General features: G+C 38.7%; 1 protein-coding gene across 1 annotated transcript; it reads left to right on the top strand.

Moving 5' to 3' along the window:
* Positions 1–4,314: 4,314 nt before the first annotated feature.
* LOC135472473 (putative RNA-binding protein Luc7-like 1) lies at positions 4,315–12,666 on the top strand. The gene is given in 14 exon segments (XM_064752395.1): positions 4,315–4,463; positions 8,426–8,520; positions 8,906–8,930; positions 8,933–9,003; positions 9,270–9,380; positions 9,569–9,607; positions 9,609–9,713; positions 9,871–9,993; positions 9,995–10,048; positions 10,234–10,242; positions 10,244–10,413; positions 10,638–10,772; positions 11,092–11,247; positions 11,825–12,666. Coding segments are annotated over 14 exon segments (1,239 nt in total). The 5' UTR covers positions 4,315–4,402; the 3' UTR covers positions 11,910–12,666.

Below are 12,666 nucleotides of genomic sequence, written 5' to 3'. Positions count from 1 at the left end.
ACACATACGCATATGAAGAACAACAAGGAACTGTCTTAATGCTACGCATCGTTGTATTTCAACTGTGTGCGGTCTGGAACTTTTGTTCTCACCAGAGAATGAATGACGAGGAGAATACATTAGGTGTGTTAACATATACTGTGGTTTCTTGTGACTGGGCGAGTCCATGCCGCCAAAGGGCTGCTGCCTCTGAAGCATCATGCCGAAGACACCAGACATGACACCCCACACGATGACATTATACTGACCTGCACGCTAACCACTGGGCCACCGAAGCGGCCACATTGTTATATAATCTGCCACAAAGCTGTAAAAGCGACCTTGGGCGTCCTTTTGAGGATACTGTCATGCGGCTTTCGACCTAAGAATTCATGTCCCAATCCATTTAGCTCTCACTGCATGCTAGGTAATTGAAGCTTTATTTCAATTTTGTCAGGTATACCTGTTTTGGTGCGGTAATTTCAGTCCATATGTTGAATGCGAAGGTATTCAGTGCCCAGTTCACAAAGATGTCGTACATGTATGATGGTCGCACATATAGGAAAATGGCACGGTAATAGTGACGTACAATATATTGTACGACAAATGTACGATAAAAAAAGTGTCGTATACGCCGCTATGTGAAACTGGGCCCAGTACACTCAGATTTTAAGACTGATAAACATTCTGCACCGTCGGCCCATGGCGTACTATATATCTAGGCTTTCAAAAAACATGCCAAATATCAACCTTCAGTTGGTCAAAACTGAATAAAACAACACAGAAGGCGAATATGATTTGAAACCTGTCATAGTGAAACCACGCATCGATTTTCAATTCAGTTTGACGATGTGTTTCGAAAAAAAAATTGCCACGAAACTGTCAAAATCTACGCCTTCCAAAACAGACGGAATGCTGTTGAAAATAGAGGAATTGTCCTAATAGTCGAATTTTATCTATTACTTGTCATTGTAAAGTCAATTAAATGTCAATCCAATATGGCATCCTATGAACCTTTAAGACGGTAGACTTTTTTCGTGGTGGGCTTTCGTGTTGGATACTGGCGGGCTGAGTGGAAACTATATGTATACTGTTTACAGTCATCCCCTACCCCACACCGTGTAACGATATAAGGGACCAATAAACAAACAGGCAGAAGTTTGTCATACATAAAAGTTGAGCAAGTGCATTACACGGCTTCGCTGAAATTTGCACAATCAGGAAAGTAACACTCAAGCTTATCTCTATTTGCGTCACCACGCACCTCCTGTGCACGTGCGTTTAACGTATATGCATGTATGTGGGGTGTAATTCCGGTTCTCTCAAGAAATACAGTTGTCAACAGGTGCATTTACTTGCGCATATACGCATATACAGTCAGTGATAAAGGTTGCACTGAATAAAATTTCTGTATATATACACAATATCTGCATGGCTGTGTTCTACGACAAAGGAACATGATGTAGACACGTTTCGAAGACAGCTTATGGAGCAGATCTGCAAAAAAAGTTTTTGTTTACAAGATATGTATCAACACATATATTATTTACAGTATATATTTCGATTATTTATTTCTTTTGCAGATTTTGACGATACGGAGAAGTGTGGAAATCAAACCTGAGACAAAACGCTGACAGAAGATTTTGATTCATATAGCTTACGAAATATGATCTCTGAAATTCCAAATTTTGAGATTTCATTACATGAACAAGAGTTGAAGCCAATGTCTGCGTGGCGAAAACATCGAGTAGCACGAAGACTGTAAGGCTGTGCATGCAAATCGACGACACCGTGCCAGATTTTCTATGCACTTGCTCTTAGAGTGTAGAAGAAATTTGCTGGACCACTGACCACATGACCTGATGGCTAAAAACAATATCATCCGTGCAGATTTATCCATTATGGATTGGAGCGCCCAAATGAATATTCTTGTCTGTTAACCAGGGTTATAGACCTTCGACTGCTTGGTGGAGACCTCATATAGCCTGACGATCTTCGAGTGTGCATGATGGACACCCCATTCTAGTCAAGTCACACAACCATCGAGGATTGGGTTTACGATGTCATTGAACGTATCACTGTATAGAAGTTTTTTCGATGAACAGTGTAGCATACAGCAAAAATGCGTACTTTCTCATAATGCATGGAGATTAGACAAAATTCCCACCCCAAAAAAGGACGAAAATCCACGTGCTGTTGTATAGTATCTGACACAACATCAGTATTCTTTATGTATTGTGTTTATGTTGCTTAGAGAATAACGAATAAGTTGTGTATGTGGACTATGTATATTGATCAACCTTGTTGACCAATTGTATCTGTATTCAGAATGTATAAGAACAGGAACTAAGTCTGGTGTACACGATGCAGTTGTACAATGTTTCTCTTGTTGTCTTGACGATTCATTGATGAGGATTCCTTTGTTAAGTTACATAATAAATACACGAAGATCTCGCTTGGTTGTCTGCATGTGTGAATAAATAAATTATTGCATTAATTTGAACAATTTTACTGTATAGTGTTCTCTGTGACAATCTTAGTTTATTCCAAACATGATGTATATTATTACCTCAGATTTGGGATTAAGACAGACGTCCATTTTAATAGACGATGCCATTTACCGCATCGTATAACGTAATAAAAATATTCATTTGGATATCTTTTTTTCCATCAGACGAGAACAATCCGCTATTAAAAGAAGTATATAGAAGGGCATGTCTTTCTTGTTTGTTGCGTCATGGCCTCGTATATTCATCATTGTTTAATAAAATTGAAATGTTAAAAATGTGATCCTTTTTTGTTCTTTAAGAAAACTCTTCAAAAAATTCTATCAAGGTTAAAGTTAGCGATGTCTTTACCTATTTACCAGAAAAAAAGTCATCCATGCACTTATATGTCATGCCTATATACTATTTCCGGTTTGGAGCAATGCCTGGTCATACATACAGTCCTGTAGAGGTAGATCCTGAATCGCTTGTGTCTTCCATTAGATCTCCACAACCATTAGCCTACCTCCTGCAACCTTATATATGTGTCTAAAATCTGCTGTCCTGAATGCATGTCGACGTTCTCGTGAATATCTCACTTGTATATGCATTGGCGATCATGCATGCATATATGTGATGGAGGAAACGAAGTCTGTTTGCCAGCATGCATGCCCGGGAAAACCACGTATGACGTACCTGTACCGCCCTCTGCCCAAGTTAAGCTTTCTGACTTTACCCACAGCCGAAATAGTGATATATTTGGTGCTCCTCGACTATATTAGGAAAACTTTATATACATGCATGCAAACTGTATATATCTAAAGGCGTGTTCAAATTCTTATCTTCATTAAAATATATAGGCCTGTTTCGGGTCCCTGTTTGATGTCGCTTGTTTAGATACACGCAGTTCACGAAAAGTTCCAACACTTATCAAACGTGCGTGTGCGGAACATTTTGAAGGTTAAGATGTGTGTGATATAGATTCCATGCGGGCTTCAAACATGTTTACAAGTATTTTATCAGGTTAGCCGAGAAAAACAAGACAAAATGGTATATACCACACAGTCAAAAGGGTAAAGTTTAACATCGATCATGCGTCGTAGCTATGAGCAATATATAGTCCTTAAATGAAGAAAGTTACGTTGATGGTTTCAGACGTTCGCATATTTAATAGCTAAGCCCGATAGCCATACAAAAGGCTAAAGCAGTCATAACATTTGGTTGCAAACGGAAGACTTCGCTCGTTATTGATCTATGTATCTTGTCAAGGTGAAAACATGTAGGCCTCCCAAGTCCCAAAGCAATAGGCCAATACGATGAACCGGGGGAAAGTTCGGGAATCTGTTTCGCGACAGATTGATGTAGGCTAAGTAGGCCTATACCGTATAGGGGCTACTGTACGGACTGACGGGTAGACCTATAGGGCCTAGCAGGAGGTGATTATTATCAAACTATACAATGAAATAAGAAACTCGTTAAAAATATTCAAGCATAACATACTATACAGTTTAATAGCAATATTATAGAGACCAAAATTATGCAGCCTTATGAATCAAAGAATCGTTTCAATTAAAAAAAAAAGTGTAAAAAATATCCTGGATATCAGCGATCTTCACATCTATTTTAAAACAGCTTTCAAAAAATCTTTCTTTATGATAGGTTACCTAATGTAAAAAGTGAACTGAGACATTTACAGGTTTTTAAATATACATTAGTGATTTGGCATTCGAGAGACAATTTTGTCCCGAGCTAAGTCAGGCCTTGGTACCGGCTTGTCTCCTGTGCAAAGGGAAACAAGCAATATTGAAGGATAGATGGCGCCACTAACAGATTCGGGGCAGACAACTTCGCTGCCACGGGCTGAAAATTCTGAGGTGTGGAAATCCTGACGAGGATTTCTTTATCTAAGTTGTTCTAATATCCGATATTTTCTCAAAATGTCGGCCCAAGAGCAGATGCGAGCTATGCTAGACGAGCTCATGGGGACAGGTAGAGATGGTAAGTGGGGAATTAAGATCACGTATGCTGTTCTTGTGGGGTTGAAAAAAATATGGTGAAAGTGGAACATACTGTGGCTGCAAACAACAACAACAATATCAGGAAGTATACGCAATAATGTCGTATTTTGCAGATGTTTTGACATTGACATTGTTGAAGAAAGATATGTTTGCGGTTAACTAATTTTTGTTCAGACTAGATGAGTGAAATTTGATGAAATGCTTGAGGGCTGTGTGTTCACTGTGTGTGCTACGGACTAATTTTAGAGTAGGATAGCCTAAGCGTCATCGGCTAAGTCTTTCCAAGCTATGAAAAGGGGGGGGGAGCCAAGAGGATATCAGGTCACATCGAACCTTAACCACTTGGTTCCTTGTACCGTTGACACCTCCTGCCACACTGACAGACTGAGCCTAAATATACTTTTGTGGTAATATTCTGTAATGTAAAATTCTTTGTAAAATGTTTCGAACTATTTGTTAGAATATATATTATTTTCAACCCCTTCAAGTGTCAATTATCTATAGGAACAGTTAATTGTGATAACTGTTCAACGGCCCAGAACAACATAACCCACATTGAAGAAGACCAAATGCAACAGTTGATGATGTGTTGAAATAGGGAAACGCTACAGCTGTTACAGATGAATGTCCAATCAGCTCACTAAATTTTGTGAAAAAGTAGTCTGGATATGGTGACTAGAACTTGCAGCAGATAGGGCCTATTGTAAGAAGCCTGGCTGTATGTAGCCCCACATGGCTAATGCAACTCCTCTGTATACTGGGCTGGAGGGTATCGTAGCCTTAGGGGCAACAAATGGTAAACTACACAGATTCATGCCATGTCCAATAAGTCCTTTCTAAACAATGGCTGTGGTCCAAAAGGTGTAAGCATTGGCTCTTACCTTTCTGCTTGCCTGCACATGCAACTTCCCAGGTATATTCCAGTCAGTAAGAACACATGAGAGCCAAATGCACCTCACAGGCATGGCTAAAACGGCACCCATTTTGCCTTCATTGCAGTTACGGGTGTTGAAAAAGTTATTCTTATCGAGTGCAAAGGCCCACTTCGTTCTGCAAAGTGATTTTCAGACTGGATCGACTGGATTTTGGAATTCAGTGCTTAAACGTTGAGGCAGGCAAATATCAGAATTTGTGTAAAATAGGCCTCAACGTTTAATTTAATGGAACTACAGTCTGCTAAATTTGCAGGCCATGATTCAAAATTGCAGGTCCTCTCCTATTTGGCCTGCTAAAGATTTTTGACTGGAAAAAAGTTGTAGGCCAAAGGAGATTTCTGAGTTGAGCCCTGCATTTCCTTTCGTGGACTGAAGAGAGCAGGTCCTTCTTGATAACTGAAGCATGTTCAAATCCATCAGTGATGATAAATGTCTGTTACACTGGACTGAAGAAAACACGGCAGAGGCTTGCTGTCTGAAAGAATAAGTTTAAGGCTCATGTTTACCATTTACAAGTTACTGAAGACCACTGCAGACTTAGTGAAACAGAGTTTGTCTTTTTGGCATTGTCATGCCTTGAAAGTGAAGAGAAAAGGCATTTTTTTATATTATTGCATAAATTTGTATTTTCAATTCTGCAGTTCTCTTTTATGAGGTAGATGTGTCTCCTAGAGTGTAATGCCTTCCTTTGCGATGGGATTGGGTAATTGGCAGTGGCACTGAAGATATGAGCAAAGTAACAAATTTGTTCCAAAAGCCCAGGACTGATTTTCTATTCCTGTTTGATATGCATGTATTTGGTTACGAGAACATGCCCTTTCGTTGGTTAGAATTTCTTTTGTTGCTGTCAAGAAAAAAACTCATTTAAATTGAACTCATCCATTTAATGCTTTCCTTTTGATATGAAAGTCACAGAAAATGCTACATAATACAGCTTGTAGGCTCTGGTTATGCATTTAACCTCCTGGAAAAGCTCAGGCACCTGAGATTCTTGCAAATGCACATGATTTTCCTGCAAATGCACATGATTTTCCATGAGAAGAGTCCCTTGAGCTATATTGAGAAGCATTGAAGTTCAGCACAGTGTTCTCAAATGTTTTATTTCTTTTAAACATGTGTGGATTTCACTTAGTTGGCCTCGAACCTTGTTTTACCGTTCAAATATAGCAAGGCTTATTCTTCTATAGATGGAATGACAGCAAGTACATCTTGCTAGACCTTCATTTTGTAGCAATGTAGTCAAAACTTAAAAATGATTTTTAATGATTTTGTCAGTGTTTATTGATAGAGATCTGTCAATAAGAATGATAAAAAGGGTAAAAGTTAAACTTTAAGCACTGCGGTCCTTTATTATACCATTATGTGTCACTCTTCATAAGCGTGGTTTGTTCCAAATTTATTGCTTGGACCATAAAACTGACTGCCGTCATAGATATTAAAAATTCTTGAGCACGGTGTTAAATACTAATCAACTGCCTTCAGTCCATTGACATTGCTATATTTTAATGTTGGTCGTCAAATTTATTGTTAGGTATTATATGTTGAACTGTTGCACATACAAATGGCTAGTGGGGTATGATTTCTGACTGGTGGTCAATGATTTCTGGTTGACAGACTTAGCGTTTTGATTAATGTGATTTTTATCCAAGTAGCTCCTTCTGAGTGCTGCTATTTGATTTTTTATTAAAATTTAAAAGTTCAACCATCAAGGTAGTGGCATTTTAACCCTAAGGTTATCATTAATGTTTGAAACTGTAATGTGAAGTGGTATTCAGTATTTTCTGAACTGATTTATTTTAAAAAATTTACAACAGTTTAGGATATTAAGTGATAGCTGGATCATATTTTACTGACTTTTCTTCAATCCCTGTTTTTGAAGGGAACTATCTTATGTGGTGTTATCCAGTCAAATATGAAAAGGTGATGAGGGGCCATACCGTGAGTTGAATAATTTCATAACTTTATGAGATTTCAGTCATTTCCATTGTATCTTTTCACTGTTGTGGTGTATCGACATTACAAAGCGGGACTTTTTCTTACGTGTGACAGTGTTGAAAAGATCTACATGATGTTAATCAGTTGATCCTGCAGTAATTAATGTTTTCCAATGCATGATACCCAATAAAATTTACTTCAGGTTAAGACCTCTTCCTACCTCAGATGAAAGTTAATATATTTTACAGTTCTTTGTAAGAGATATATCCTTATAACTTTTTTCAATGTAACTTAGGGATATACACTTTTTTTATTATGTCATTATGGTTTGTGAAAGGGAAGCGATATGGCTGGACCGGTTTTTTTCAGGTGGGGAGGCAGTCAAACCATGAAACGGGGCTATCTTGAACATTGGGAAAGGTCATCTCATGTGAGAAGATTGCTGTTTATGGAAATCGCAGTGTGTATTTATATGTAGTCTTTAGCAGTACAGATGGCCTTCATGAACATATGTACTGTCTGCTATTCCCATGTAGACATGTGCTGTATTTTGTCGTAATTGCTCTAATGACAAACCCAATAGGGCTGCAAGTGCTGGTCATGACTTGACTTTCAAAGTTCACCAAAGTTGCCCGAAATTTCTATTTCCTGCAGAACTTAGTGTAACTGAGCTGATTTCTGCTTGGCTTTTCAAATTTTGCTGCAGGATTTTGGATGTGTTTTCGATTAAACAAAATGAACAGGTCCTCATTTTACATGTATAGCTGTTGTGGGCTTGCATGCTGGCTTGGAATCAATGTTACCTGTAAAATTACCTGATGACATAAGCTATAGTTTCAAATGCCAGTTGCTTTTGGATCCTGCCTCGTGTCAGATGACAGTTAAAAGACACTTACCTTCTTTCAGCTGTGCGTGGTTGCATTAGATTGCCGTTGCTCAGTTGACCAGTTTCTTGAGATAGTGACCTCCCTTGCAGCCCACCAGTTCATGAATGGAGGGCTCTGTGTAAACTTCTACCCCTGTTCAACATTGCTATTGCTCATTTTTCTGGCATACTATGACTATTTTTCAGGAGAGAACAACAAGTATAAGGTTGCTTTTGATGACGCTCGGGTATGTAAGAGTTTCCTGCTATCCTGCTGTCCTCATGATATTTTGTCGAGCACGGTAAGTTGTTCTTCTACTTGTTGGATATGTTTCTCAGAAATGCCTGAAGAAATGATGGCCGTTCATGTCTGGCATGCAGCACTGTGAGTTAAATCCAGCTGTTTTATTGTCAGGACCCAAATTATTTTGCCAGAAATATGTTCAAAGCATTGTAGTTCTATAAGATAATATCATTTAAGGTTTATTCAATTATTTCTTTGTGTTCTGTGTTTCTCTGCTTGGAAAAACCAATGTTGAATTGCTAAAAAAATCTCAGAATTATATTTTTGACACGTATCATCATTTATGATTGTCTTCTTTGTAAAGGATATATAACATTAACCACAGCCTTAGTATCGTCAAAATGATTTCTCTGTTTGACATGTGGGATTTATTTTGGTTGTAGCGTATGGATTTGGGTGAATGCCCAAAATCCATGATTTGGCCCTGAGAGCAGACTATGATTTGGCATCCAAGAAGCAGGACTATTACTACGATATTGATGTAAGTTAAAATAATTGTTCATATTTATGTCCAGGAAATGTGAAACTCCAGGTTTATTCTTTGTTCAGAATTTAATAAGCCTAACAAATATCTAAATATAGGGTGAAAATGGAAACTGTTGTAATTTGTATAGGAATTGTGAAAATGCTTTTAACATTTATGTATCGCAGTACACTGGCAAACCTAAGATAAGTGTTCAGTACATATATCCATTCTGATTCATCTAAGGTATGTGAAGACAAGTTATGTTTTGGTTTTCTTTTAAGGCTATGGAACATCTGCAGAGTTTCATCGTTGAGTGTGACAGAAAAGTGGAACTTGCAAAGCGAAGGCTTAAGGAAACACAGGAAGAACTAAGTGAAGAAGCCAATTCTAAGGTGGGAATGGATGTAATTCTTGTGATAGTGACATTCAAGACTTGCTTTTGTTATGAGGTTATGATTAAAACCATCTTATAGTTGCTATGGTAAAAGTATAGTAAGTTCTCCAAAGGCATAAGCCATACATGTTTGATTTACTGTTTTTTTTTGTGCTGAAAATGTCAGTTTTAGTCTTTGTGTTTTAGGCAGAGGTCATTCACCAGCTTGGGGAACAGATGGGGACCAAAACTGGCTAAGGCAGAGATTGCTGGAGCTGAAGGCAATGTGGAGGAGTCCTTAAAGTTGATGGCAGAGGTGGAAGAATTAAAGAAAAGTAAAGCTCATGCAGAGGTGCGTTTCTCAGATCCTACGAACAAAAATTTGTATTTTAGCAGTGAAATGTCTGTAATTTATCTGCTGTTTCCAGTTTTTGAGGCACGCTGCTCTGAATAATAAACTTACAGTTCACTTGCAGCTAACTTTGTTTTTTTTGTCTCTTGTTTTGTAGAATGAGTACAGGAATTCAATGCCGGCTTCCAGCTATCAGCAGCAGAAGTTGCGTGTGTGTGAGGTGTGCTCAGCCTACCTAGGTATACATGATAATGACAGACGGCTGGCTGATCACTTTGGTGGGAAAGTTGCACTTAGGATTCATCACTATCAGGGATAAATTGGCAGATTTAAAGGTATATACCTCTGTGATTTGACTTTCATCATTCTTAAGGGTGTACTAATATATTTAATCTTTGCGAGGAGGAGCTATAATCATGGACATGGGTAGTGTACAAGTAAAATAAATAAGGAATTTTAGGGGTATTTCATTTATTTGAGAAGAGGTTTAAGTGACATTTCAAGATATTTTCTTTTGCAGAAAAGTGTGGGCCGAGAGGCGTCTCCAGAGAGAAAAGGAAAGAGAAGAGATGCGGAAGGGCCGCAGGGACAGAGTGGATGATGAGGATGAGAAGAGGCCATCTCCGTCGGGACGCACCCGAACACGAAGCCGCAGCAGAAGCAGAGACCGTAGAAGGCGCAGTCGTAGCAGAAGTAGAAGGTACTGCATTTGTTAGCTTTACGAGACTAGCAGCCAGTCTCGGTAGTAAATAGGTCAATGGTTTAGAGTGATGGTATTTTTTGATGTGTTATGTGTTGTGAAATGCTGTAGACTTTGCTCTGTCCTGTTTCAGGTGTTGATCTGTGTTTCTCTGCTGTAACAATGTCTCCATTGATAATACTGTTTCTAACTTGGGCGTTCACACTGTTCATTTGGTCTCCCAGGTCACGTTCACGGGACAGGCACAGCAGGAAGAGATCCCGCAGGTCTCGCAGCCGTTCCAGGTCCAGGGACAGGCGCAGATCCAGGGAGAGATCCAGAAGGTCTCGCTCAAGATCCAGATCCAAGAAACACTCAAGGTAGCTTATCTGCCTAAATATGATTCTGTTTGTGTAAGTTTTCACAGTATACAGAGCAGGGGTACTAATGGCTGCTGCCAGATGCCCACTTACCCTTGATCAGTAAGTCAGTGCAGGATAATGTGTCTGTTACAAGGTAGAACAGCTTCCTAAACCACAGACTGCAGTCTTATGTGAAAATAGTGAAATATTCTTGACTGGCATTGAACATCAACCGATCCGTCAACGCATTTGGCTGTTATTTGAATTTTCTCTTAGAATTACGAACGGAAAAACATAAATATTAAGCTGTCAGACCTACTCATCTTCGTTTCCCCAGATCACGACGTTCCCGATCCAGGAGTAGATCGCGGCGATCCAGGAGCAGGTCACGACGCTCCAGCAGCCGATCACGAAGGCGTACAAATCGCTCCAGTAGTCCGTCTGATTCTAAGAGAAGTCCACCAGCTGAGAGACCCAAGCAAGAGGCTGATGGGTAAGTCAATTTTAAAAGAATGGCATCATTCCTCTGTTGGGGCGTATGTGGCAAAGGGGGTTAGCACGCCAGCATGGTGCAGTGACCCAGGAGCCTCTCACCAATGTGGTCACTGTGAGTTCAAGTCCAGCTCTTGCTGGCTTCCTCTCCAGCTGTACATGGGAAGGTCTGCAGCAGCCATTGGATGGTTGTGGGTTTCCCCCAGACTCTGCCGGTTTCTTCCCACCATAATGCTGGCCACTGTCATATAAGTAAAATACACTTGAGTAAAGCATAAAAACTCCAATCAAATAAATAAACAAGTCATTCCACTGTTAACTTGAATGCAGCATGTTTGGTAGCTTGTCTTAGCTTGAATTCCAGGTGTATTTTTGGTCCATTGGGTTATGTCCTGCACACTCTGCACATTTTACTCCATTCATAATGCTGGTCTGTCTGCAAATGAAATTCTTTGGAACTGAGTCTAACATATTCAATATTGAATGTATGAAAAAAAAACTAGTTCAGAAATTGCACCAGAAGGAATTTGTGTACTTTGTTAAAGCTGATTTTTGAGGAATCTTCTCTGTCATTATAGGAATGGTACAGTCGAGCTAGAGGAGGATATTAGAAGAAATCCGTGGAAAGAAAAGTCATGTTTTGATTCTAGACAACTGTTTTAGGTTTGATGCATCAGTCTGCAATACCGTTTTATTTTCCCATCAGCATTTTTAGTGAGTGATTGACTTGCTGTTGAATTCAGATGTATTCTGCTGTCACTGATTAAGTATTTAAAAAATTCTGTAGGGAATTGGAAATAATACAATGTGCCCAATTCATGTGTTTTTACTGTTCTGTATCATAAATGTAAACCAATGACATTCGAAAAAACAGCGAATTTGGCAGCTGCAATAAAAGTATCATAATGTTGCAACATCGGGTATGCATATTGACATAGATTATAGTTATTTAATTAACTTACCTTATTTTGAGGTAATGTTAGTGCCTTCCATTTCACTAAGCACAGCTTTATCAAAAATTTTCTTTTTGTTAGTCTCGAAACTATAATGCACTTGAACTATCTGGTAAAATTTTTAGTCATGCATTACAAGGGACTAACTACTTTAGGCATATAATTTTTTTTTTTTAAGTTTACGAAACAACTCTATTGTAAACCTGTTGCGGAATATTTTAAAGCTGTAGATAGTTTGCATCTGTATTATCTGCATCTGTAATTTTGCTGCTGTTTAATTCTGCTTCTTTAACCATGATTTGATATGCAGCAGAAATTTTGTATCCTATTAGGGAATCAGTAAAGGTGAATTGAAAATTTAGAATATTTGCTGATATGGATAAGTTCTCTTTGTATTATACATGAAGACTATAAATAAATTGCATTTGATGTCAAGTTAATTTTTTACTGTTTACTGTTTTACTTTT

This window comes from Liolophura sinensis, chromosome 1 (genome assembly GCF_032854445.1).
Source record: "Liolophura sinensis isolate JHLJ2023 chromosome 1, CUHK_Ljap_v2, whole genome shotgun sequence".
In the NCBI taxonomy this organism is placed as follows: domain Eukaryota; kingdom Metazoa; phylum Mollusca; class Polyplacophora; order Chitonida; family Chitonidae; genus Liolophura; species Liolophura sinensis.
This window is presented reverse-complemented; position numbering and strand designations above follow the sequence as displayed.